We start from the raw sequence: 26,597 nt of genomic DNA, 5'->3' as shown, positions 1-26,597 counted from the left end.
TCTACCGATAATCGGCGCTTAAGCTATCGTAATATCGTTGAAAACGCGGCGAGCGGATCGTTATGTCTCTATCGAGTGCGCGCTCCCTGCTACATCGTGCCTGATAATTTATTCGAATAATTCGCGTAACTTTTCTCGCGATTTATTACGTTGTCGAAGAAAGATCGAGGAGTCTGCTCGGCTCGTTCGCTCAACGCGCGCGATTTCTGTTTTACGATAGGATAGGAACACAGGGGGAAATTTTGAATAGTAAAATTTATACTATAAAATTCTGTAACCGAAAAACACATCGAGAATTTTATAATAAAAATTACTACGGCAACCTATGACTGAAGAACATATCGACATTTCGCCTTAATTTATTATTTTTTCGTCTCACAAGCGCAATTCATACATCAAAAAGTGTGAAGTCCATTATTAAAAAATTAAATAAAGTAGAAGTAAAAATAGTAATTAGTAATTAAAAAATTTACTATGTTTCTTAGCAAGACAAATTTTAATGATAATCTCTGTATATCTGCACTATTAAAAAATATGAAAACAGTGAAATAAATCTAGGAAACATGATAAAATTGAAAAGAATTTCACTTGAAAGAAACTATTCTCTCCATATATACTCCTTAAATTATTTTCAGTGAAATCTCATTCAAAAACAACGTAAATTTTGTCCTAGCGGCAGTAAAGATATTGCCACTTGAAATAGTAAGAATAAATTCATTCAAACTTAGATTCGACTCTGATACCATATGATTAAATGTTGCAATCAACTGGAGCGAATATGTTCTTGTGATTAGTGAAAAATATCAGATTTTATTTTCAATTTCGAATGGAAATATATTCACTCGACACTTCAGAATAGAGAATTCGCTCTATGAATGGAAAATCTTTCGAATTCGAGACTATCGCTCTACTTTTTGAGTGAAATTTCATTCCAAAATTCAGGAAGTATTTTCTAAATTTCTTGGAGTGAAATCTCATTCAAAACGAATGGAAATTCGCATGAAACTATAGTGAAAGTATTGTGACGAAATCGTAAGAAGTGCTTTACTCAAGCTTGGAGCCGATTCTAATCCCATACGAGTGAACATTTTAATCAATTAAAATGGATTAGTTCCTATGTGACAGCGAAAACGTCAGATTTACTTTTCAATTTCGAGTGAAAATATTCACTCGACGAGGCAGAATAGAGAATTCACTCTATATGAGTGGAAAGTCATTCGAATTCGAGTGACAGCTGTCGTTCTGCCTTTTAAGTGAAATTGCTCTTCAAAAAATTCAGAGTGTATTCTCTAGAGAACTCTTGAAGCAAAACACGAATGGAAATTCACTCGGCTGTCATTCTAGTTTTCGTGTGAGATATCACCCTAAGACATTTAGAGAGTAAAAAGAAGGAACACAATTCCTTTTTTTGCGGCGAGACAAAATTTATCATTCTTCGCGGATAGAATCGCGTATTTTGGAGCACCGTCGACATTATTGTGTTTCAGCCTCGAGCTTTATCATTCGTATTAAAGCTTCAGTACATTTCCGTCTCGACATCTAAGCTTTGTGAGGGGAACAAAGGGTGTAAATGCATATCGAGTAATGCCCTCGGCATCACTTGCATTCTACGTAAATTCATCGCTGGTGCGTCTCGTGTCAATTTTATTATTCTTACAATTATCCGATAAATTTCACCGCGGATTATTACAATTAGCCGTGAATGATATCTCGATAACATTAATCGCAAGGACGTTAATGAAGAATAATGTACAAGTTGAACGTGTCATATACGTTCTCTCACGTGTCCAATGTGTCGGAAATAGAGGTATAAAATTACTGTCAGATTTAAAGTGACGATACTTATGATAAAATTACGATAAAATTATAATTTATTGGTAATTTTGATAAAATTTGTTGTTTCTGATAATATTTCATGCACAAATACTCGTGTTTTCCGCACTAATGCATTAGATAAAACAACGTTCTTCTTATATTCTTATTAAATGTACATCTGATAATATCTGAAACGTCTCTTAGATGAAAGGAAAGAAACTGTTTACAATCTTTCGAAAGTATTAAAGTTTTCATTTCTTAAAATACTATTAAAAATTTTCAATTACATACCAATCTAGTCTAATCGCTAAAACAATAAGATAATAAATAAAAATGCTGTAAGCCTGTAAAATGGTACAAAAAATATTGATTGAGACTTTTCGAGGTATGAAAAATATAGATTAAGACGTAATAATTTTTTTTAAGTTTCCCTAGTTACTATGTAGTTTCCTAATTACTAGATATTATATATAGTATATTAATATACAGTATATCAAAATATTTAATGAAAAATATGAGTTAAATAGTGTATCTTACTCATCTTAAAAGCTAAATGCTCCTTTTGAGCTTTATACTAGAATTTTTTTGTTTTTATAATTTTTCTTCTAAATTACTATTTTACCAGTTTCCCAAAATCACCAAGTAATTTACCGTAATTTACGTCACACAGACTGAGTCATTTTCATCTCCAGTCGGAAAATAAAATAAGAAATGCAATGTGTGATCGGCTGCGATATTCGTCGGCGGTAAAGAACCCCGAGAGATTAGGGGACGGATCTGACTGTTGGTTGATTTTCAATTACCATCGCTTCGTCGCAGATTGTCACTTTTCCTTCGTGGCAGCAAATGAGCTCTGCGCTCTCAAAGCCGGTGAACGACCAGAGTGTAGTATCGCACAATTTCGCGTACACAGCTATCTGGAAAAGCGACAAAATTAATTTCCCAAATCGAAAATCGCTCCCAACTCTGACTACATGAATTTTCCGATGCGTCTCTCGACATGTTGATCGAACTCTTCACTCAGTTCGCGTCATTCAATGAGTACTGCATTAAAATCTGCATATACGTATTGGAGCTCAGCTCCAATCATATTTGCTTCCTCGTGTCATTTACACAAATTTATTTCCATATAACAATTTCATCACGAGAATGTACCAGCACGCGTTTACTCTTTCAATTACTTTTCGAATCGATGAAATCAAACGTGTCGCTCACCTTTAAATTCTCAACGTGCGTGTTCAATTTTTCGCAAATCATCATCGACGCCTTATCCCATGCACTTTTAGCCTAAGCAAACAAAAAGATATCGGCTCGTTTATTGCCACCCAAGTAGTAGAATGATGTCTTAACCCCTTCACTGTCAATGACGCATATACATTGAGAGAAGAATTTAGTAAATATTATCAAAATTTGGTTACTATTACTAAATGGTAGACGTAAATATAGCGGGCCAAAGCTATGGCAATACTTATTAATTAATTTAGTTCTGTAAAATAAATTATTTATTTGACAGAAGTAAAATTTATTTGCTTCCAGAATATATTTGGTAAATAAAACTTATTGAATAGTTGAGCAAAATAAGCGATTTTGTAATAGTTACAAAATTTTTGGTAGGTTCAACCAACCATCTGTAATAATAGATATTGAAACGATGTAATAGCTGCAAATAAATGAATTTTTCGTTGTGCTGCAACAAAATATACTTATACTTTTAATAAAATAGAACTCGTACCTACTTAATTTTTTATTACATGGGATATAACAATTTCATAACAATTATCAAATATCTGCTCATAACTGTAATATATTTCATATTAAATGTTTAACATTAAGTAACTATTACTAAATTATTTAATTGATGTTACTGTGAATGCAATTACGTCATACTTCCGATCTATTAAATATTTGGTAATTATTATCATGGTAATTATTATCATATTTAGTATTAGTTACTAAGGATTCAATGAATTTCTGTAACTAAATGCAGTTTGTTATAGTTACCAGTCTTTTCTCTCAGTGTACGCACGAAAAAATGTGCCACTTTTGCTTTATGACACCTATATGCTTCTCTTGAAAAATTATATTTTATACAATTATATTTTATACAATTTAATAATCATATTTTATATAATTTAATAATTTAATAATATATTATTATGTTATAATATATTACTATATACTATTGAATGATTTATATTATTACAATTTAATTATTTTTGGGTATTTTTGAGGTCGCTAAATTCGAATCTACACTGAAAAATTTATTTAATTGAGTTAACCAAAATTTGGTTAAAATAGAGTCGAGTAAATGTTTCGATTGTGAGGACCAAAATTTCGTTCTTTCTACCAAAGATTTGATTCTCTGAAACTAAACCTGTTTCATTTTTGTTTCAAAGAATCAAACCTTTAATTCAAAGTACCAAACACTGGTTCTCACAACCAAAACATTTGTTTCACCTTATTTTAACCAAAATTTGATTAACTCAATTAAATGAGTTTTTTAGTGTAGTATTATGACTAAAAATTCGTTTTTTATGTATTTTTTTAATCATCATCTTGCTATCTGAGCCAATTAGCCTCTGATAATGTTCTCGACAAAATGACGTTAGTAAAAAGAAATAATCCAACAAATTTAAGAAATAGCATTTTAGAAATAGCATTTGAACAATAAGAAGCAGCATATTTACCAAGGCGATGCACAGTTGCTCGCATGTCTTCTCGATGCTTTCTCGATCGCAGTCCACGTTGTATCGAAGCATATATTCTATTATCGGTTCTATTCCCGAAACATCGAACGCCGCGCAACTGCATCCTTGCGCAACCTCCTCTAGCCTTACGGAAAATATTCTTTGTAACATTCTGTTATTTAATGATGAAGAATTTTTTTTTTCGGACCAATAAAAGCCACGCGTAATGAAAGTTGCAAATAATGATTTCTGTGAGAGGTATTGATGTTCCAAAAATAAATAAACCCACAGTCGCGATAAATTTGTTTCCCGAACTCGAGCTACAATCTAAATTACTCATTGTAAATTCTGAACGCGAAAACGTATTTATTGAATATTTTAGAAACTTTTTGAAATTTTAGTCGAGAAATAAAATAACAACCGAGTCTCAAGAAATATAGAAAGTATCTTTCGAATAAAATTACACCCTAAGAGATTCAGAGAGTATTTTCGGCATTTTTTCAAGCAAAACCTCACTTAAAACGAGTGAAAATTGACTCAACTGTTGTTCTATTTTTTTTAATGAAATTTGATACTAAGAAATTTAGATTAGAGTATAGTACGATAGTCGAATCACTCGGACTTGATTAATTTTCCATTTACACAGAATGAATCGTCAAGTGAATATTTTCACTTGAAATTGTAAAATAAGTATGATATTTTCTACTGTCACAGAAATAAATTCACTCCAATTGATTGAAACATTCAGTTGTATGAAATTAGAGTCCACTTCAAGCTTGAGTGAAACAATTCTTACGATGAATCTCTCATTACGATTCAATGAGACTGTCTTCCTTAAAATTTACGGAGTGATGCAAGTTTTATAGATCTCAGAATTGGCACTCTTACAGCCGCTCGAGTTGTAAATAATATAATCAACGATCTTACATCGCGAAGATTGTCATTAGTACCACGAGACGCGTTCCTCCCATTACACCTCAATAGCACCTCGCGTGCGAAACGAATAAATTCTACCTCGAATGTCACGGATGATCGAACGGAGTGCGTCGCATATATAGACCCGCGCTATCACCTGTGCGTATGAACAAACGCAACAGAATGCATGCGTAATCACGCGATACCATTGTTAATCGCGGTATCCTCTTGGCAGCTTCGAATTTTACACCGATATCGACGCAACGTTCCCACAGAGATAATCACTGTCGTACTGTAACTCGAGAATATATCGAACACGTGCGTGCATATATGCGGTATAGGCGTGAATATGTGCGTCGTAATGCGTGATGTGTGAATGTGTATTTATGTGTATATAGAGGGTGTCAAAAGGTAAGGTAAAACCGACTAGGAGATGAAAGAGGAGTATGAATAGAATATATACACAAAATGTAAGTGAAATTTTTTTCTATTTGCTATGGTTTAGTAAATACAGTGCTTTGTAAGGACATACAAAAAGTGCTCAAATCCCTTACTATTTAAAATATATTTTCAAAAAAAAGTTTTATGCAAAAGTTGTAGAATTTTGAGAGAAGCATTACACAGAAAAATTAATATGACCTCGTCCAAGTCATATAAAGAAGACTTTGCAGTTTTTTAATGGCAATCTCCATTTTTTACAACTTTGTTCAAGGTCATAATTTTTCTGTGTAATGTTTCTCTTAAAATCCTACAACTTTTGTATAAAATATTTTTTTCGATAAAACAGTTTTTTCCAAAATATTAAGGGCTTTATATGTACCCCTACAGAGTGCTATATTCATTAAATAAACCATATCAAATAGGAAAAAATTTTACTCACAGTATATGCGTATTCTAGTCATGCTCCTCTTTCACTTCCTAATCAGTCGACCTTACCTTCTGACACACCCTATATATAGCTACATAACAAATATACACGATATTCCCATTAATGCGAATGCAATGTATGAAGCGTATATGAACGTTGAATATACTGCTTTTCTATTCCGTATAACATTCTATGCTTCCGTGTAATCTATTGTTTAATCATAAAGAATTTTCAGAGCCAATGGGAGCCACGCAGAATGATAGTTGCGAATAATTATCTTGGCGGGCGGATAATGTCGACGAAGAATCGCACCTGCCGTGGAATTCTCGGTCAAACTGTATTAAATCTTATCCCGTCGAAACTGTGAAACTTCGAGGAGAGGGATTATTATAATTTAAAGAATGAAATCAGGATACGAAGGCGGTTTAACGTGCCGAAGATGAGCACGATGTGCTAATTAGGCCATTAATTAGCATGTCACGTATGTTTGAAAGACTGAAAATTTCTTATTGCGCATACAATAGTTTGTTGAACATTCCCGCAGAAATAAATATCTGTAACCATCATTGCGTGGTTGTTATTGGTTTTAAAAAATTCTTCGATAATTATCCACACAATAGTTCAAAATATATCATAGAGATATCTTATGGACACCACGATATCTATAGGATGTCCCTGTGATGTATTTTGAACATTTCTGCTGTGTGGGTAAATATATCTAAAAATTATTATTAAGTTTTTATGACACGGTATTATGTACATTACTTCTCCCCAAATTTTTTATATCAACAACATAATGATTTCGTCGATATAATCGACTCATCGGTATTATCAATTCATCTTAGATAGAACTATATTCCTTGTTCCATTCCATGAAACAATAGTTGCATTTAGCAGACTCAACAGTTGCATAACAATTGAGCAATTCGTCAATGTAACTGATCTAGATTTAGAAATCTAACAGTAAAAACCAATAATCGTTGATTGTTCACTGAGCACTTTTTCCGCTGAACGCGCCTAATGATTTTTCCATTGGGAAAACCAATATGGCGATCGAGTGCAAAGTAGAATCGTTGACGCTTGAAATTGTATAAAGTTATGTAAAGTTTTTTACAAAAAAATGTAAACAAGTTTTATTTTCCCAATTTTTCGTCGATGTCATCTCAGATAGCACAAAGAATTCAAAAAGAATTCATTAGACATTTCATTTTTATGTCACCAATTCCGAATTCTTTTTGCATCTGAAAAAGAATCCAGAATTAGTGACATAAACATAAATTATTTTGGGATTCTTCCTGCTATCTGGAATTTTAAAATATAAGGTTGGTACTTTTATATTCATTATCATAGTTATAAAATTTATTAAATTCTTGAGTTAGAGTGTACGTGCGATAAATTTATCAATAAATATATATTAATTGATAATTATGTATATTAAGGAAATTGTACCTCTCGACGGTCAATTTTATATGAATTGCAAAATGATTCATCAAAGCGAGAAGTCGCTAGTCTAAAAGTTGTCTTTAATTCTTTCTCTTTTTTTCAAAGAAATAGAGACGATAGTTTAAACTTTAAAATAAAGGATGCACTTTTCAGATAAATTAAATAATTATTTATTAATCAATTCAGTTAGATTAAAATTTCTGCTTAAAATAATGTATATGTATCTCCAAAATATATCTAGAGAATTTTAATATTAATCATTCTTCCAAAAAATAACTTTACCTGAGAAATGTGAATTTACCAAGTAATCGTATCGTTTATAAATAATTATATTAGACAATTTTTAATCGCACAAACAAATTATTGAGATCTGTTGAATTATACTATTTAAAAGAAAAAAATTTTGATTTATCTCATTAAATTCAACTACGACCTCGATTTCGGATTAAAAATAGTGGCGACTCGTAGCGGAGCTTATAGAACTAGAATCTTTTGATAATATTTGGTTCTCGTTATAATAGCCGTCTAATGGCTACCTAGCGCCATCTAGCGGTGTCATATATCAATACACTGTATAAGTTCGAAACTCGACCGCTACGAGACATCACTGGTTATAGAAGATTGAGGTTGTGTAATTCACAGAAAATTAGAAGTTTTGTGTATAAATCTAAATAATATATTAGAAATAATATATTAGAAATATATTATAGAATAAATAGGTAAAAAAAGAAAACATGACTATAATACATCTTCTATAAGAAGAGAGAAATTTATAGACAAAATGCTATATTATTTTCAATTTTATTTAACCTAACTTTCTAATATTTATTTATTTAAACACAGGTCCTTCATAGGCTAAATAGAAAATGAATTCTATGATTTATCGGCTTTTTCGGTTTCCAAAAAACCATTCTATGATATCGATTCAATATGCAACACAATCAAAATCTGACTCAAGTAAGATATTTCAATTGCTATCAATATTACATTAATTAATAAATTCTCAGTGAACATGAAATAATAATAACATTATAATTTTCCACTGAAGTAAAGATATTGTAAATACATATTAAATATAATATAATACAAGTTATATATGACAGTTATATTGCTAAGTGAAAAATTATGACATTGATATAATGTTATTATTGTATGATATTAACGGGTATGTATGATATAATTTACTGTTTGAAAAGACTGGTTATAGAACTTGTATATAAAAGTGAACCGCATATTCAGTAAACATCCTTATTTGTTGATCATATTTATCGATGATAAAATAGATGATAAAGTCATATATTAATATATCTATGGTTAACTCTAAGTTACTTCAAATAATTCTAAGTTATTTCAAAACTTATAATAATAAGAATAATGATAAATTTTTTTTTAACAAAATTTAGTGAAGAAACCAAAGAAGATAATGGCTTCAATGCCAAAAAAGGAATTACCTGTGGAAACAGATACTCACAGGCTTCAAACTCATGTATGTGGAACAAACCTATTGAAGGAAGGAGGAGAAGATATCAAGATAAAGGCAGATTCAGAATATCCTAGTTGGTTGTGGACTCTTAGAACTGGCCCTGCTCCAAGTTTAGAACAAATGGACCAAAATACAAAGCAATACTGGAGAAGATTACGAAAATTAGGGTTAAGGAGAAACAATCTAATCAAAGGAACTAAGAAATTTTAATTAATACTATACAAAAAGTATATAGACTAATATTAAGATGCGTTTATAAGCATCATTGTTTTTGTATTGTAAGTCAGTGAAAATATCGAGAGGTGAAAAATGAAAATAATTATTATATTATACATTGTTGTCATTTATTTGTGCGTTTGCTATTAACAAATTTTGTGATGCAAATTGTAAGCTTTATGCTGTACTACTACTGAGGTGACCAAATTTCCCAGCCTCAAGTTTGAAACAATTCGTAAATGTGTAGATCAAGAGGGATTTAAAAAGTATATACATACACATATACAGGGTGTCCCGAACCTCCATGATGACCCTTGGTGAGAACGTAGAACGGATTGAGATGAGTAAGAAAGTCCTGTGCCGTTTTGCGATATTCGCAATAATAGTCGAGATATTAATTAAAAAAAATTGATGAATGATCACGCGCAATATAGTAGATGAGCTGCATTGGCGCCGTCTGCCGTTGCATACTTACATATTTAATCAAACTGAACAAAAAAGTCCTTTACCATTTTGTAAATTACCATATAGATTTTTAGATATTAATATTAGCCGAATCTAGGAAATCGACGTCCTAAATAGCGTTAAAAAAATCCGGAATAAAGGGTGAAAAATCGGATCTCTATAAAAACGGAACATCTGGACACTTTGCTACTATTCGTTGCCACAATCGTACAAGCAGGGACCAAGATTACGATTAGAATGACTCACCTAAAAATTGATTAAAGCAGTCGGCTTATGACATGTACTGAAAGGTATAAACATCTTAAGTACATAGACGAGCCTATCCACTGTAATCAGCGTGTCACATTGCGTAGAATAGATTCATAATTAGTGATAAATTGGGTGTTGTCTCGTACCACGTACAAGGAAGTGTTCAGCATTATCGTAATTCCCCTGCGATTTAGTTTGTTTGCAATTGTAGACTTTTACTGTGGCAAGGTATAAATATCACGTTAATAGACTCACATTCGATATGAATGGTGAGACTATCAGAATATCATTCGTCGCAATCAGTAGATTATTTTCAACCGTTTAAAAGTACTATCGAGATACGCCCAACGAGAGAAAACTACTTTGACTTACCAGCGCAGTCAAAGGTAATTAAGAATTAAGTTCTATAAGGCGTTTATTGTAAATATATTTTTAATCTTTCTCTCTGTCTCAGTTTTGATTTCGATTCTCATTCATACATTGCATAGACGATTGAATAATCGAGTCGAATTACTGATCTGACTGAGAAGATTACGACAGTTCGAGAGCTTAAATTTAAATTGGAATCTAGAGCGATAATTATTTACTTTAGGGAAAGTATCTCCGATGCTCTTGACTTATATTATAGAGATCACCCTCCTGAGTAACCTTCAAAAGATTTTAACCTTGCTCGTTGTTTATTACAAAGTTATTAACAAAAAAAGGATAATTATGCAGCTCGAATAATGAAACTGTACGTTATTAATGTGAAACTTTTTTATTAATAACTTTTTAATAAACAATGGGCGACGGCTAAAACCTTTTTAAAGTTATTCAAGAGGGTGACTTTTACAATATATGTTAAGGTCGAGTTGCATCCCCTATACTGCATAATTACCTAAGCAAAACTTAAACATGTGTCTTTGTCTTTCTTTCTAACACCCTTATAAAAATATTATACTAAGAATCATTGATAATTACTTATTATCCAGTATTTTTAATACTGAAAATAAGTAATTATCAATGATTCTTAGTATGATATTTCTATAAGGGCTAAATAAAGACAAAAGAATCCATTCCGTTCTAAGTATGAGAGAAGTGTTCACTCTTACGATCTCGAGTGGCAGTATTTTCATTTTATTATTTTGAATGAAAATAATGCCACCTTTTATTCGTTTTATATGAGATTCCACTCCAGGAAATTTGGAGAGTAAAATGTTAATTGCGTTAATTTAGTGACGCGATTTTTCATTCGCGTGCAGTTAATGTAACATCTGTTCGTAATTACACATTTCTTTCGTAACATTGTTGCTTCAATTGTACATTGTTGCTCGATAACGCTTCGCACTTGTGAAAAATTTACGTAACAGCAAATTCGCGCGTAATGCAGCAAACGTAAATAAGACAAGTGAAAAATAACGTTAAATCGCTCTCTTCTTTTCTTGATTCTACATCAGTTATACTATATATGTATATATGGTATTATAAATATTGCACTATCATATTTTTCATCGTTATAATAGCGGTAATAGCAAACTTTCGAAGAAATATGCCCCGATAATCGATTATTTTGCACAATTCGATGCAGAACGTTTAAACGTAATACTTACGCCAAAACGGCGGGTCAGGTCTGTTGACTTAATTGTAGAATCAACTGTTCAAAGAAAAAAAAATTGAAAAATGAAGTAGAAACAAAGAACAAATTACGTAGTGACGTCCGGTGCACCTGTGTGTTCTTATACGATGATGATAACAATATGTACAGACTTGTGTTAATGTATTAATTTATCGACCTTATATCATTGTCAAACGAACTAAACGAGCGATAATTGTATTGATATCAGCAGAGTATATAAGCCGAGTCGGCAAGTGAAATTTCGGTTTTATTTAGGGAAAATAATACCATAGAAATCGAATATCGCTCGCAAGGTAAGAACATCTTACTTATACTGCAATTCTAAACAGAATCGTAAGATTCGTAGCTTGCTCTCATAAAATTTGTAAGGACTTGTAAATAGATTTACAATTCTATACGTACTGTATCATATAATCATTCGTAAATATCTACGATTTCACGTACTTTACGATATTTACAAGTAATCGTATAACATATGATATGTATAGAATTGTATCTATTCATAAATTCTTACGAATTTTACGAGAACTAGTTACGAGACTTGCGATTCTGTCTACAATTGTAGCATTAGTCTGCTCTAACGATCGATTGATACGCTTATCGCGTTTAAAAATCAATAAAGTTTCGGTATCGATAAGAACGAGAGGAAAGAAGACAGCGAAACCCGATACGTGTGATTAAAAGAAATATGACAGAGAGATTCGATTAGTACGCGCACGCGCTTGTGTGTCGAAGGTCTAAATCTGAAATTTGTATTAATAGTTGTTACTTGAAACTCGCCTCATGTGTAAAGTGTTCAGTTTGTTAGTTCGTTTGTTAGTTACAAGTGACGACTATTAATACGGATTAAGATTCCAAAAGCAAAAGGTCATCTCGCTAAACAACGAATTTACAGATGAATCGTTGGATCCTTCTCGCAGCATTAGCTGCTTTGGCTTCCGTTGCACAAGCTAATAGTAAGTATTGATTAATTAGAGTTTCTTCTGCTATATGAAGCAAGTGGAATTAATACAGCATTGTTTTTTTCGATCACACAGCGGACAAGATCGTGTGCTACTTTGGTAGCTGGGCCGTTTACCGCCCAGGACAAGGTAAATTCGATGTTGAAGACATCGACCCGACTCTTTGTACCCATCTCATCTTCTCCTTCATCGGGTTGGCCGAAACTGGCCATGTGAGAGTCTTGGACTCATGGAATGAGCTCTCAGATAATTATGGTAAAGGCGCTATAGGCAGATTCGTCAAGCTTTGCAAGAACACCGATACCAAGTGTCTCATCGCCATGGGTGGATGGAACGAGGGATCCGCCAGATATTCCACAATGGCCGCCAGTCCGGCGCTCCGTAAGAATTTCGTCGAAAGTACCAAGGACTTCTGTCTGAAACACGGATTTGACGGTCTGGACTTGGACTGGGAGTATCCCAATCAACGTGGCGGCAAACCAGAAGACAAAGATAATTTCTCGATCTTACTCAAGGAAACCAAAGCTGCATACGCACCACACGGATTGCTCCTTACTGCCGCCGTGGGTGCCGCTGAATCTTCCGCCTCTCAATCTTATGACATTGCCGAAATCTCCAAGCATTTGGACTTTATCAATATAATGTCGTACGATTTACACGGTTCATGGGAGAAGCAAACCGGACACAATGCTCCGCTTTATCCACGCACGGGCGAGACCGGAAACGATCTTAAGCTCAATGTCGTAAGTATATCAGTTCTTTCTGTGGTAACTTATCGAAACGGTGGTTGATATTGAATCGCTTTGCTGTATTAATAATCTATTATAATCTATAATATTAATTACTTAAAACTTGTGTCAAAATACTCAAAGATATTTTAAGTGTAAATATATTTGAGTTGGAATTGAATTTTTCATTTTAATCGTATAGAATACGCGACATTTATATTTGTAATTGCGAGTCAACTGAAAAACTCGCACTAACTCTATTCTAAATTCATATCTGAGTATCTCATCTGAGGCAAGTTTCAAGTAACAACTATTAACATGGCTCGAATTAAATTTGAGATACTCTAGTCTGAATTTTAAATTATATCAGAATTTTTCATTTGAATTCTACAATATCCATGACACTTATAATTGCAGTTTAACTGAAAAATTCAGATTGGGATCCATCGATGAATTAAAAAACTCGACCATATTTAATTCTAAATTCAAATATGACTTTCTTATCTGTAGCAAGTTTCAAGTTACGACTATTAATGCAGGTCTATGGTGTTAATAGCTTTTACTTGAAGTTTGTCTCACGTGAGGTATTCGGATTTAAATCTAAAGTTAGATATGTGAGTTTTTCAGTTTAATTGTATAATTATATTTGTAATTGTGGTTCAACTGAAAAACTCACATCGAATTTTAAATTTAAATGTATCGTATTTGGAACAAATTTAAAAAAATGACTTAATACGGGCCTGACACTCGTAATTGTCGTGCTTTTGCCTCATGTACGATACTCAGATCGGGATTTAGAGTTAAATCTAAGAGTTTTTTTAGTTAAATCATACGATAAACGTGACATTATATTTGTAATCGTGCGACCCAACTTATAAAAGTAAAACTTTTATAAGTTGAATCGCTTATAAAAGAAAAACTTATATCTAACTCTAAATTGAAATCTAAGTATCTCACTTGGGTCAAGTGAGTTTCAAAGAACGACTATTAACGCCCTTTATAAACGACGAATTCTAATATTTGCTGATAACATCTTCCTTCCCGCAGGACGAATGTGTGAATTATTGGTTGAACAACGGTTGCCCGCCCCACAAACTGATCGTCGGTGTGCCATTCTACGCCAGAACGTTCACCCTCGCCGACAGGACCAAGACCGGACTTGGAGCTCCTACGACCGGACCCGGCACCGCTGGACAATGGACTCGCGAGAATGGAATGTTCGGCTACAACGAGATCTGCGTTGCCTTGAAGCAGGGCGGATGGACCGTTGTCCGTGATAAGGAGCATCGCACCCCGTACGCTTATAAGGACAATCAATGGATGGGCTACGATGACGTAACGTAAGTTGTTTTTTAACAATTTATTCTCTCGCATCGCATTTCTTATAATTTCAATAACACGCAAGATCTCTTCCGTTCCGTTCTTGCGATACGGTGTCTCTCCTATCGAGCGGAGATATTCGACGTGACGCAAGCATTACATACCGTCTGTCGTTTTGCAGCTCTCTCATGGAGAAGACTGACTATATTAAGAAAAGGGGTCTCGGCGGTGCGATGATGTGGAGTATCGAAACTGACGACTTTAATGGCTTGTGCGGTGAGAAGTATCCCTTACTTAAAACATTGAACGCTGGCATAAGAGGAACAATACCGCCACCACGGCCTAACCCTGATCCGACCGACAAACCGCAAACGGAACGACCACCAGTGACCCAGCCACCAACCGCAATTCCCGGTGGCGTTTGCAAGAAGGAAGGTTTCGTGAGAGATGATAAAGATTGTAGCGTGTTTTACCAATGCGTTAACAATCATGGTACACTAGAACCACATAAATTCAACTGTGCGCCAGGGCTGGTCTTTAATACCAAAATCAACGCTTGCGATTTTAAAGACAATGTTCAGGATTGCCCAAAATAAACGATTGGACGATGCTATATAACGATGGACCGCAAACGGAACAACCACTAACGACGCAACCACCCGCAATTCCCAGTAGCGTTTGCAAGAAGGAAAGTTTCATGAAAGATAAACGACGACAGCAATGCTTGTACTTGATACACCCTGTACAAGATAAAAAAAAACAAATATCTTTTTAAATTCTGTATTACGTATGTAAATATTATAATTAAATATATCTTCATGTTCAATTATAGTAAAAAGCAACTTTTTCCCAGTACATTTGTCGTGCGAGTCGTCTTATGCGTAACTCAGTATCCAGATCGTGCGATATTACTCACGTCACATTACATATACACCCTCGGCCAACACATACAGCCACATACGGTCAACACTGTACGTACTGAGGACGATCGCACGATTCGGTGAGCGTATTAAATATCAGTCCCGATTGACAGTAAAACGCCATTGGTACGTCGCGATCGTAGTCGCAACGGTAAAACTTGCCGCAATTGAACGGATCGCGCAAATAGCCTTGCTTCACGCAATTCGGCAAAAGAGGTACAGTTGGTGTCGTGGGGAAAGCATGTAATGCTGGATCGATCGGAGCCAATTGGTCGGTGGGCGAGAACTCCTTAGAACTCATCTCGTGCACTTCTATGAACGTTTGTTTCGTTATATAGGCGTGAGTCGTGGTGCTGGTTAGCAGCCACAAAGTCCAACAAAATGTGTACCGCATCTGCAGCATATTTCGATGACAATTATCCTCAATTACCGTTGATTACTACAATTGCACGGCATTAGCTATCTGTTGCATCAGGTGAGAAGTTTGATACGATTGTTGAGATAAACTTGAGAAAACCGAAGTGAACTTCTTGACCGGCTCGATTCTGCGCGTAATAACGACTCGATTTGCTATAAACAGATAGGCCCGGACAAAGATCAGGATTTTACATAAAGAATATGTACTTACGCAATCGGAGAAGTAAGAACCAATACACAATGTGTTTTAGTATAATTAATAAATTTATTATAGATAAATTTTCTTAATCAGGATGTCATTTTAATATTGACAATTAATCCAAACATTTGGATCAATTATTAATATTAAAATAGCATCCTGATTAAAGAAATTGGTCTATAATAAATTTATTTGTTGCATCACACAAAACGCATGCACACTGACTCTTACTTTTTCAATTGCAACTGTGACTGTATCCTGATATTCACTATCAATGCTGAAAATCTAAAGTTCATGTTGTGTATACTACATATTTCCAGTACTAAAATTGAATATCGAGACGCAGCCTGTTTATCATGGAGCCTTATTCTTGCTAAATTCAACTAATACTTACTTTAAGTGGCAGCAAATTCTTATCAGTTGATATCTAATGTATGTATATGCTGCACAGATGGGCTGGGAAACAATAAATCGTTTATCCAAGTGAGAGTATCGTGCGAGACTGGCACTCAATCAATATATTTTCGTCTCATAAAACTGTTTATATACAAACACACAATCAGTCATAGTGGAAATCCCATTTTCTGCTAAGTTGATATGCAATGCCATACGTCATTCAGTGCTATACATAGAATCGTTTATCATGTATGACTGATGTTTCCACACAAGCTACAATTTTTATAAAAATCACTTCACTGATCTGTGCTGATCTAGGTCAAGGCAAAGATATTCACGATCCGCTTGATTATTGCTTTAGAATAGTGAAATTTCCAAGAATTAATATATGCATGCATAATTGCCTAGTAAAAAACAGTGAAACAAACGCGAATTCCTAGAAAGTTGCAATCTAACATTATTTATCGTATTATTGTATATTTCTATCTTTCTTTCTTCTTTTCTTATTCCTAATAGCGAATTCGATTGGAAGCACTAGTACGCACTAATGCACACTAAGGCCAATTTATAGTCTGTTCTTATATTTCACCTGTGTTAATAGAATTTTATCTTACATTTAAAATCATTTTATATTTATCTTCAGATGCTAAATTGTTACACTAATTACGGAGCATTCGGGAGCAAATTTAAGACAATCTTAAGTATAAGAACAGACTATGAAACGACCTTAGTATGCAATGATGCGCACTAGTGCTTCCAGTCAAATTCGTCATAAGAGAAGTTAGATGACTAGATTGCTCAGAAAGCAATACGATATAAAAAAAACTGGACTACGAATGACATACGATCAACTAATCATCAGCAACTGATACATTGTATCAGTTTAGTGGAAATAAAATTTCCATTCAAACTAAATAAAAATGTTCCGGGATATAGTAAACTTACGGAACTTTTGATTATTCTTATTATTCACGTATATTGCGATACAGCAGGAAATTGTGCAACATAGCTATATTTCCTTTCTGGATCCTGAATTTTCGTGCGATTAGCTTTGATGGGCAAAACATTGACTACATTCGTCGTAAGCTCCACTGGCCTAAGTGATCCAAAGAAATCTGTTACCGGCACTTTATCTGGATCCCTTCTGAAGAGATCTCTTCTTACACCGACTGTGGATAGGCAGTAATCCCTTGGGCAAACTTTCAACTGAAAAATTAAGTATTCTTGGAAAAAAGTGTGACAGGAAAGATTAAAAAATCTGATGTTAAAATCATAAGAATAAAGCACTTACAAATTCTCCTAATGTTTTAGTACTAGACGGCTCTACTTTTTCCAGAAAATTTAATGCATAATAGGTGTATCGATCTATAATATAAACACCTATGGCTGGGTCCACATGATGCTGAAAACACAACAAGAGAGATGTTATATACATTAAACCATTTGAATACAATTGTATAATTAAGTACTAGTTGATAACTAGAGTTAAGTAAATTAAATATTTTTCAACTAAATTTTAAGTTGACCTATAAAATTAACTTAGCTAAGTTAAAAGTTACATAAACAAAAATTAACTCAATGAAAGATTAAAATTACTTTATTTAAATTAAAAGTTAATTATGCTAAGCAACATATATTTCTTGCATATTTAACTATTTATATAATTTAATTTAGATTAAATTTTTGTAGAATATAATGAAAAGGTGATCTTTCACAAAAAGATACAATTTTGTATTTGGAATTTCATACAAGAATATTGTCACTTTAAAAGATAAAAAATTCTACTAGCTTTAATTTTAATTGTTTTTATTCTATGCATAAACAATTTGGAATAATTTTAATATTAATAAATTATTTTGCATTTAAAAAAGTTAATAATTTAATGCTTTTTAAAGTAACTAGTTTAAGTAGAAAATTAACTAATTTTAATTCTTCTCTAACTTCTTGTTCTTTAACTTAACTTTTAAATTAACTAGTTATTATCAAATCTTGTTGATGATGACTTACAGAAAGAGAATCTTCTCCTACTAAGCTGGATGCAACTGCTAAAATATTTGGCGAGTAAAATTTCTCATACATTGAGCTTGCTTGACAAGTATCAACAACAAATAAAATCTCGTGATATCTCCGTTTTTGCCACATCTGCTCTAAAGCATCTCCCAGCTCTTGACTTGTGATCTCCTCAGAATCTTGAAACTTTAAAAATCCATTGCCACCATGACCAGTTAAATATATCAGGATATTTGAGCCTTCATCGGTCAACAGTTTCTTTGATCTGGGCGTTTCTTGTGCTAAACGACCAGTCAACAATCTCACGAAGTTTTCGACAGTTACTTCATAACCTCTATAGTCTACTTCCACATCATCGCCGTAAACATTAATATGTTGCTTGATATTATTGAAAACAGTTGCCGGCCTCGGATTCCTGGGATTGCACGCCATATCATCGGCTATCATAAGAATGATTTGCGAGTCTGGTATTCCCAAGCGTTTGACACTTCGATAAATAGACAAAACGTTCGCAACGTGGCGATAATTAAACCAGAAGCGCGACGTATCGACCAAAACAGCCCAATTGTTGGAATGTTCAGTTTTTGCAAAGTTATCTGATATCTATAAGATCAATAATCATTAAGCAGAAAATAAGAAAATCTAATTGTAATGTAAGAAAAGAAACGAACCTCCCACGTATGACATGTCATTAAGAGAGGAAACAATATCAACACGCAAGATACTGAATGCACCTTCATCCTCTCCAAACATTAATTAACAAACTGTCTATAAAAAGTTTATAAATACAAAATATAACACTATCTTTCAACGTATAAATTGACACATCGCCGAATTGAATTACTCAACACGACTAGAATCGAACTGTCAGACAGATTGCCAAAACTACTAGAAGCATTAATGCGCCAAATCGGAAGACTTAAGAAGCCACCTCTCGCCAATTTTAGAAAACATAATGCGCCATATAACGTCAAACTTGAAAAACATTTTTAAAACTTAAAAATCATCAATTTAGAAACTTTGACAACATTTACAAACCGGATATGTTAGACCGATATGTTAGACAAGCAATAATGTACAAATTTCAGAAGATTGAAAAAACATCTAACTGTGTTTGTAACTATTTCATCATTAAAGCCACATTTGTAATATTTATAGAAACATTTAAACATTTTATAAGATAAATTTACAGCATCAAAACTTAAAGTACTATTTTATATTATAACTATTTGGTAATCATCTGTAAATATTCCAATAATGTCGAATATTGCAATACTCATCTATGTGATATATGCAGCTAAAAAGAACAGACTACAGGCCTTGAGCTTGGTTCTAGAATCCTGACAATCCTGGGCCGTTAGCTACTCGCCAGCTGCTCGTGCAGCTGCCGGCTTTTTAATTGTGTTTGAGTAATATCTCACTTTCCCGGACTTTTTTAGTCGAAAATAAATACAATAATGTCCACGCAGACTTCTCCTACAAAGATAAAAGAGTTACGCTTGCCCATCTCGAGGGTAAAAACGATTATGAAGAGCTCTCCTTACGTTGACACAGTCGGGCAGGACGGATTGTACTTGGTTACAAAAGCTACGGTAAGGAAACTCGCGCGTGTGCTATAGGCGAGAAGTGTGTGTATTAAATTTTAAAAGTATTAAATTATAACTGCGTTCGTTGAGACGCTATTTAGCGCTATGAGTGTGCTCTGTCCTTGTTCCTGAAAGTTAAACAAGGACAGAAGACGCTCATAGCGCTAAATGGCGTCTCCCCGAACACAGCCTTTGTTACATACCCCTTTGATATGCATTCCGCAGGAACTCTTCATACATTATTTGACAGAAGAGGCGCACATGCAGAGCAACAAGGGATCCTCGCTGGATTACAAACATTTAGCGGAGGAGGTGCAGACAAACGATACATTGGAGTTTCTCCGGGAAATAATGCCCAGAAAGATCACCGTCAGACAGTTCAAAGAAATGATGGCGGCCAAGAACGAGTCCCGCAGTAACTCCTCCGAAAGCAGCTCGGATTCTGACAGCGACAGTGATTCGGACACGGACTCCTGCTCGGATAGTGATGAGACGAAAGCGGAGAATGGAAATTCTTCGACCAGTGAGCGCGAAAGTGAGAGCAAAGAGAATGGTACTTCAGTCAGTGAGAAAAGTGAAAGTAGTGTTAAAAGTGACAGTGAGGATGACAGCAAGAGATGAGTGCCTGTCCAGTCTCCGTGTCTGGCAAAGACCATTTCAATTTAAATCAGTCTGCGATGTTTTCTACGCGTAAAGTTCTATTTTTGGATATAAAATATGTTATCATTGTGAGAGAATGCATTGTCATCTCACTGATTGCATTGGTGTATCAATATGGAATTAATATGACTACTAATCATAGTCATATCAATAATATGACTATGATTAGTAGTCATTTTAGGCTAAAGTTCTCAGCCTTCTCAGCTGGAAATTTTCAGGAAAAAAATTTTTTTAAAACTATTGTTATTTTTATACATGCACATAAAGAGGTGGCAAATATATGTCAATTGTATATTCGCATCATTTATATTCTGCACACATTGTACAATGTACATTAATCATTTAATAGTATAAAATGAATAATTATTAAATAAATTTTTACACTAATAATACCACACTTTTATTTATGAAGTAACAGTATAAAGTCGAGAGATTTGTTCGCATTGCTTGCACTATTGACATTTTTGCACCTAATGTCTGTTGCATATCAGATGCAAATAAACGAAATCCAATAAGAGCTCTTCTTTTTAAAAAGAAATCCAATGTACAACAGATGTAAAAGTATCAAAAGTACAAGCAACATGAACAAAACTATGGTTAAAATAGGAATGAACAGCTGTTGTCTTAATATATCTTGTTTAACAATATATATACCTACATATAAACCAAGCATTCGTATATTTTTATTATAGTGGCGAGTGAAGCTGGAAATTGGCAGTTTGTGACTAAAAAAGAAAGTTGATTTGTGTTTACTGCTTTCTTCTCACTCAGCTTATATGACAGCAAACATAGGTACCTAACCTACCTTTAGCTGTAAACAGTGAAAGAAAAGATACGAATAATAAAATTGTTAAAACAATAATGGTTTTTTGTTGCATTTGTGGCATACATTTATGACACAAATTGGATGAAATTCAATTTTATAGGCACAAAACAGAGATTATGTATTATAATAGTTTAGTTAATATAATGTGATATAGTATTTTTATAAAACTTATTCCTATACTATGAGCTTAAAAACATTAATTAAAATAAAAATAATAAATAAAAAAGTCTAACAGTCTTACAAAGTGGAATATTGCAAACCAAGGACTCAAATATAGCAAACTTGGGTTAATAAAACTTTTTATCTATATTTTTATATTTCTTTCATATATTTTTTTTTCCTTTTTTTCCTTTTACATATTTTTTTATAAACATACACTTAACCTGATTACTGTAGCACAAATATAGCGATTCTTGACAGACATTCTAAGATAGAATGAGAAAGCAGTAGATGCAAAATAGCTTTCTTATTTTGTCTCAAACTGCCAATTTCTGGCTTTGCTTTCTGGAGAAAATGCTTGGTCTATGTCGTTGATTTTGTCTTTTAGTAATGATACAATGTCTTTTGTAACAATGTCTTTTGTAGAATTGCTAACATTCTTATGTTATATACAACATAAATTTAGTATAATGTCAAATAACTTATTTATTAGTGTTCAAGATAATGTTAGTTCTCCGTCCTATTTATTATATAACCAAAAAGAGAGAAAAAAGATTATATAGGATTATATATGATCACATAAAGATTATATATATAAAGCTCATGTATAATCACATATATCTATGATCATATATAAATACACATGTCTATATACATACAGACAAAATGTTGAATGAAGAAAGAAAGAAATAGTTACATTCAATTGAACGTTAATTAAACATTACGAGTTGCTAAGAATTTAAGCATTTACTTCAATTGTATTTGTTTTATAACAGCATTTTTCCAATATCAGCACATATATATATATATATATATATATATATATATATATATATATATATATATATAATGTATATATATAATACATATGATTATGTATTGCCAAAGACAAAATTTTCATATATAATCTCTTTTCCCTGGAGATACACTAAAATAATCGAACAAATGAAATTTGCACGTTAGTCCTGATGCAACTTTGTTTTGACATTGACATTTAACAGATTCACAGATATTTCGAAATTATCGAGCTCGTTTAATTTCAGAGCCAGAAAATAAAACTCAGCTAATGCTATAATTAGCGCACATATTATACCTAAAAGTAACCTAAATCCAAAATCTAAGTCCCCAATCAGGAGTTCCACTCCAATGAATCCAAAAGCGAAGCCAGCCATCACGGAAAATATAAACTGCGCAACGGCAATAAGTTGTTTGTTTAGCTGCTTCACTGCAAAGACACATTAAGAGAAAGAAAGATAGAAAAGAAATAGAAATTATTAAAGGGAGGTTCTGGTTTAAATAGCCGAAAATATAAGAGGTTTTCACGATTTTTTTCAAAGAAATGAATAAAGATATTAATAAGAATGTAGATTAATAAAAATTTAGACCTTTGATCATACTATTTATCACTGTTTTAAGTATAAAAAGTTCTGTTTTAAAAAATTTTGTTCAGATTTTTGTGCTAAATGCGGTGTCGTCTCTAACTAATAGATAACATTACAATAGTTTAAAATAAATAAGATAGTTTAAAGTAATGAGAAAAAAGTTACAAGTCTCATTTATCTCCTTTCTCTTTTATTTTGTGTCTAAGGAAAAATACTAACTTTGGAAATTTTCTAAAGGATTTAGATTCATCCTTTAGCAAATTTAATAGTTTTTTAGTTTTCTTATTTTATTTGTTTCAGATTATTACACGAGCTATAGTATTATCAGTTAGTTAGAGGCATTTTAGCACAAACAACCTGCAACAGAATTTATTTTTAATTTTAATTCTTAAAATAATGATAAGTAATAAAAACTCTGTATAAATATCGTTATTTATTTTTTTAGAACAAAATTTATAGGAGTCTTCTATTTTGGCTATCTAAACTAGAATATCTTTTTAGTATTATACAGAAAAAATATATTTGATTTACTTTGATATGCGATGCTGTCCTCGGGCAGGAACTTCCGTACGGAATCAATATTTTTTGTCATTGCTTGATATTTTCTAGTATTTTCTTGCGCTCTTAACTTTTTCATTCTAGCTTCCAACTCTGGATTCCGTGCTGTGACTTCTGGCGACGGCAGTATCACGTCAGAAATATCTAAAAGATTGTGCAGGTAAATTTTCTCCATTCCAGTCTCTCTATTATCTTTCAAATATTTGTTCAGCCACATGAGATCCTCCAATTTCAATGTAGCATTTGCAATCTTCATTTTAGATTCCTTAGATTGGATTAAAGATATGATTCCAATCGGCGCATTATCTGACTCTCCTACATTTTTCATGATGAAATCAGTCAGCTTAGCTGACTTGATTCTTATAGTAGGATCCGTGATTGATTCTATTGGCATGTTTATGTGAGATCTATGCAAACTTTTCTGAGGAATATGTCATTAATTGGTTCAATGCTAGAGTAAGATTTGTATGGACAGATTTGGGAATGTATTGTCCTATACTGTAATATGCAATTTTTTCTCCAAGTCGATATAGAACTCCTGTATTTCGTTCTCTTTCTCTTGGAAGGTTTGATCCACTCTTTGACACTTATCGCTCATATCATTTACAAATTTCTCCCATTCCTTCCTTCTGACTAATCTGTTTCCATTCAGAACACTATCCTATAGAAAGAAAGAGCATAACATCTACAAGATGTTTCTTAAGTACTGTCCAATATTTTAAAGCATATGATCTCAAAGGATCTCAAGTGTGATCTCATTTTAAAGATAATAAGATATTAAAAACTTTATAAAACTTTATAAAACAATTTTAACTATAAATAAACTTAAGAAACACCCTGCATATTAATTAAACTGTTCTTTAATATTTATTATATTTAATATATTTATTATTATATTTATTATATTCATTAAGCTATTAACACATTAAGCTGTTAACACATTATAGCCCATTATTTTTTCTTTGAAAACTTTCTCTAAGAGATAAAGTTTGAAAATAGATAAAAAAATATTAAACTACCTTTATCTTAAGTTGGCTAAAATACAAAAATTTTATTTTTCTGTGTTTGGTGATGTCAGCTACCATATTTTCAGTTTCCCAAAGATATTTGTGACTATTTATTCATATTTCCTTTATGCCCATTTTCTTACTCGATCACTCTCCTACTTTTTCCCAATCTTTTCAAATCTCTATTCTCAAATGTTTCTTGAAAATAATTCCAAGTATTTTACAAAAAAATAACAAATCGCACTCGAATACATCTTCATACCATGGCAGTTAAATCAGAAATAAATGCAAAAAATATACACAAGAGTTATAATGTGTTAATAGCACAAAATTTTAACTGTAAACACAAGTGATCTTTTTAGCTGCACTGCTGAAACTAGTACAATGAGTTGGAGTGAAAAAAAATATACTTGTTTCACTTTATACTTATTTAACTTATTGCACTGGTTTAGTAGTGCAGTTAAAAAGAACAGGTCAAAAATCTAATTTGTTTATATTTACACTATCAAAATTCTCTTCTCTTTGTAGAACACGATTACACATGCTCAATGCAACATCCGCGTTTGCTTTCAGACTAGGTAAATGACAATCCCCGAGCTGTTCAGTGCGATCCAATTGGCTTTCCTTCAATTCTGTTGTGTACTCGAGTATCTTAAAAAGACGTTCCACCTCACGGTCGGCTCGCTTCTCCTAAAACGTGAACGCCCAAACATCGAACTCCAAATGTCAGTCAGCTGTTTTTGGTTACGAAATCGGACTAGTCTTATTCGATAACTGAAACTCCAAGCGATAGCTTCGGAAGGTAACACAATCACGAGAGCAATAATCATCGCTCACCTGGAACTCTCGCAAGAAGAATGTGATTTCTCCTTGGACGAACGGACGATGGTCGAATAATCGGCTCCAGATTTCACCCGTGTCTATGGAAACGTGATCGCGTATAATACGATGTATTGCTGTAATACTTAATAACGAATACGTCCGTTTACTGGACACGTATACGTTTTATTAATAATCATGTAATGATTGCTGCACCTTTCATTATAGATGAAAACATGTTATCGATGAAAATGGTTGCGACGTCCCTTGCACCGCGAGATATCGCTTCTGCACTCCCGAATAGCGCTGCAATTCAGGAGATTTCCGCGACGGGAGCTCACTACGCATGCATGGAGTGACGTACAGCCGACGTAAAGCTAGCCACACATACTTTTCGTAACAGTAAAGGGACGTCTACATTGGAAGTAAACAGTAAGAAGTAGGAAGTAAGAATAAGAAATTGACCAATCATAGTTGATTATTCTTCTCACATTCGACTGTGGTTGGTCAATTTCTTACTCTTACTTCCTAGTTCTTGCTATTTACTTCCAATGTAGACGTCCCTTAAAGGGACGTCTACATTAGAAGTAAGCAGTAAGAAGTAGAAAGTAAGAATAAGAAATTGACCAATTATAGTTGATTATTCTCACATTCGACTGTGGTTGGTCAATTTCTTACTCTTACTTCCTACTTCTTACTACTTATTTTTGCGTATACGTAATTTTCATTGCGCAATTATTTTATGGTATGACTAAACCTGCGCAGTAAAACTTACGTATACGCAACTATTTCAAGAATAAAGGCCTTGTTATAATTAGTAGAAAACACTTCCATAAACAGAAATATTTTCGTGAAACTAATCGTGTGTGAAGAATCGAAATCGATTTCGAAA

The 26,597-nt window shown here is 33.1% G+C and overlaps 7 protein-coding genes across 9 annotated transcripts; 3 read left to right on the top strand and 4 right to left on the bottom strand.

Moving 5' to 3' along the window:
- Positions 1 to 562: 562 nt before the first annotated feature.
- Positions 563 to 6,136, bottom strand: LOC116846292. Its single transcript, XM_032819948.1, has 4 exons — positions 5,430 to 6,136; positions 4,503 to 4,647; positions 3,031 to 3,102; positions 563 to 2,732 (listed from the first exon to the last, which is right to left on the bottom strand). Exons 1-4 carry the CDS (start codon positions 5,471 to 5,473, stop codon positions 2,580 to 2,582), a joined length of 414 nt encoding a protein of 137 aa, XP_032675839.1. The 5' UTR covers positions 5,474 to 6,136; the 3' UTR covers positions 563 to 2,579.
- Positions 6,137 to 8,290: 2,154 nt separating this feature from the next.
- Positions 8,291 to 9,543, top strand: LOC116846293 (39S ribosomal protein L54, mitochondrial). Its single transcript, XM_032819949.1, has 3 exons — positions 8,291 to 8,447; positions 8,572 to 8,685; positions 9,132 to 9,543. The coding sequence occupies exons 2-3, from the start codon at positions 8,595 to 8,597 to the stop codon at positions 9,419 to 9,421; spliced, it is 381 nt and encodes a 126-aa protein (XP_032675840.1). The 5' UTR covers positions 8,291 to 8,447; positions 8,572 to 8,594; the 3' UTR covers positions 9,422 to 9,543.
- Positions 9,544 to 10,370: 827 nt separating this feature from the next.
- Positions 10,371 to 15,592, top strand: LOC116846287 (chitinase-3-like protein 1). 2 transcript variants are annotated; one of them, XM_032819940.1, is made up of 5 exons: positions 10,371 to 10,527; positions 12,652 to 12,712; positions 12,794 to 13,461; positions 14,494 to 14,786; positions 14,948 to 15,592. In XM_032819940.1, the coding sequence occupies exons 1-5, from the start codon at positions 10,408 to 10,410 to the stop codon at positions 15,360 to 15,362; spliced, it is 1,557 nt and encodes a 518-aa protein (XP_032675831.1). In that variant the 5' UTR covers positions 10,371 to 10,407; the 3' UTR covers positions 15,363 to 15,592. The 2 variants fall into 2 exon arrangements, with proteins under 2 accessions (XP_032675831.1, XP_032675832.1); XM_032819941.1 differs by lacking the exon at positions 10,371 to 10,527 and adding an exon at positions 11,899 to 12,049.
- Positions 15,533 to 19,889, bottom strand: LOC116846288 (putative GPI-anchor transamidase). 2 transcript variants are annotated; one of them, XM_032819944.1, is made up of 5 exons: positions 19,380 to 19,889; positions 18,706 to 19,311; positions 17,990 to 18,100; positions 17,669 to 17,904; positions 15,533 to 16,078 (listed from the first exon to the last, which is right to left on the bottom strand). In XM_032819944.1, the coding sequence occupies exons 1-5, from the start codon at positions 19,446 to 19,448 to the stop codon at positions 15,730 to 15,732; spliced, it is 1,371 nt and encodes a 456-aa protein (XP_032675835.1). In that variant the 5' UTR covers positions 19,449 to 19,889; the 3' UTR covers positions 15,533 to 15,729. The 2 variants fall into 2 exon arrangements, with proteins under 2 accessions (XP_032675835.1, XP_032675834.1); XM_032819943.1 differs by lacking the exon at positions 15,533 to 16,078 and adding an exon at positions 16,787 to 16,971 and having other exon boundaries at positions 17,644 to 17,904.
- A 145-nt stretch (positions 19,890 to 20,034) lies between these two features.
- On the top strand, positions 20,035 to 21,346 carry LOC116846290 (chromatin accessibility complex 16kD protein-like). Its single transcript, XM_032819946.1, has 2 exons — positions 20,035 to 20,300; positions 20,520 to 21,346. The coding sequence occupies exons 1-2, from the start codon at positions 20,166 to 20,168 to the stop codon at positions 20,913 to 20,915; spliced, it is 531 nt and encodes a 176-aa protein (XP_032675837.1). The 5' UTR covers positions 20,035 to 20,165; the 3' UTR covers positions 20,916 to 21,346.
- A 119-nt stretch (positions 21,347 to 21,465) lies between these two features.
- On the bottom strand, positions 21,466 to 24,311 carry LOC116846289 (transmembrane protein 199). The gene is made up of 2 exons (XM_032819945.1): positions 23,853 to 24,311; positions 21,466 to 23,164 (listed from the first exon to the last, which is right to left on the bottom strand). The coding sequence occupies exons 1-2, from the start codon at positions 24,271 to 24,273 to the stop codon at positions 22,899 to 22,901; spliced, it is 687 nt and encodes a 228-aa protein (XP_032675836.1). The 5' UTR covers positions 24,274 to 24,311; the 3' UTR covers positions 21,466 to 22,898.
- Positions 24,312 to 24,342: 31 nt separating this feature from the next.
- Positions 24,343 to 26,070, bottom strand: LOC116846291 (biogenesis of lysosome-related organelles complex 1 subunit 5). The gene is made up of 4 exons (XM_032819947.1): positions 25,922 to 26,070; positions 25,724 to 25,806; positions 25,388 to 25,576; positions 24,343 to 24,540 (listed from the first exon to the last, which is right to left on the bottom strand). The coding sequence occupies exons 1-4, from the start codon at positions 25,941 to 25,943 to the stop codon at positions 24,373 to 24,375; spliced, it is 462 nt and encodes a 153-aa protein (XP_032675838.1). The 5' UTR covers positions 25,944 to 26,070; the 3' UTR covers positions 24,343 to 24,372.
- Positions 26,071 to 26,597: the final 527 nt, after the last annotated feature.

Source organism: Odontomachus brunneus, unplaced genomic scaffold (assembly GCF_010583005.1).
Source record: "Odontomachus brunneus isolate Ranch 3 - 2012 unplaced genomic scaffold, Obru_v1 Obru_scaffold_063, whole genome shotgun sequence".
Lineage (NCBI taxonomy): Eukaryota > Metazoa > Arthropoda > Insecta > Hymenoptera > Formicidae > Odontomachus > Odontomachus brunneus.
This window is presented reverse-complemented; position numbering and strand designations above follow the sequence as displayed.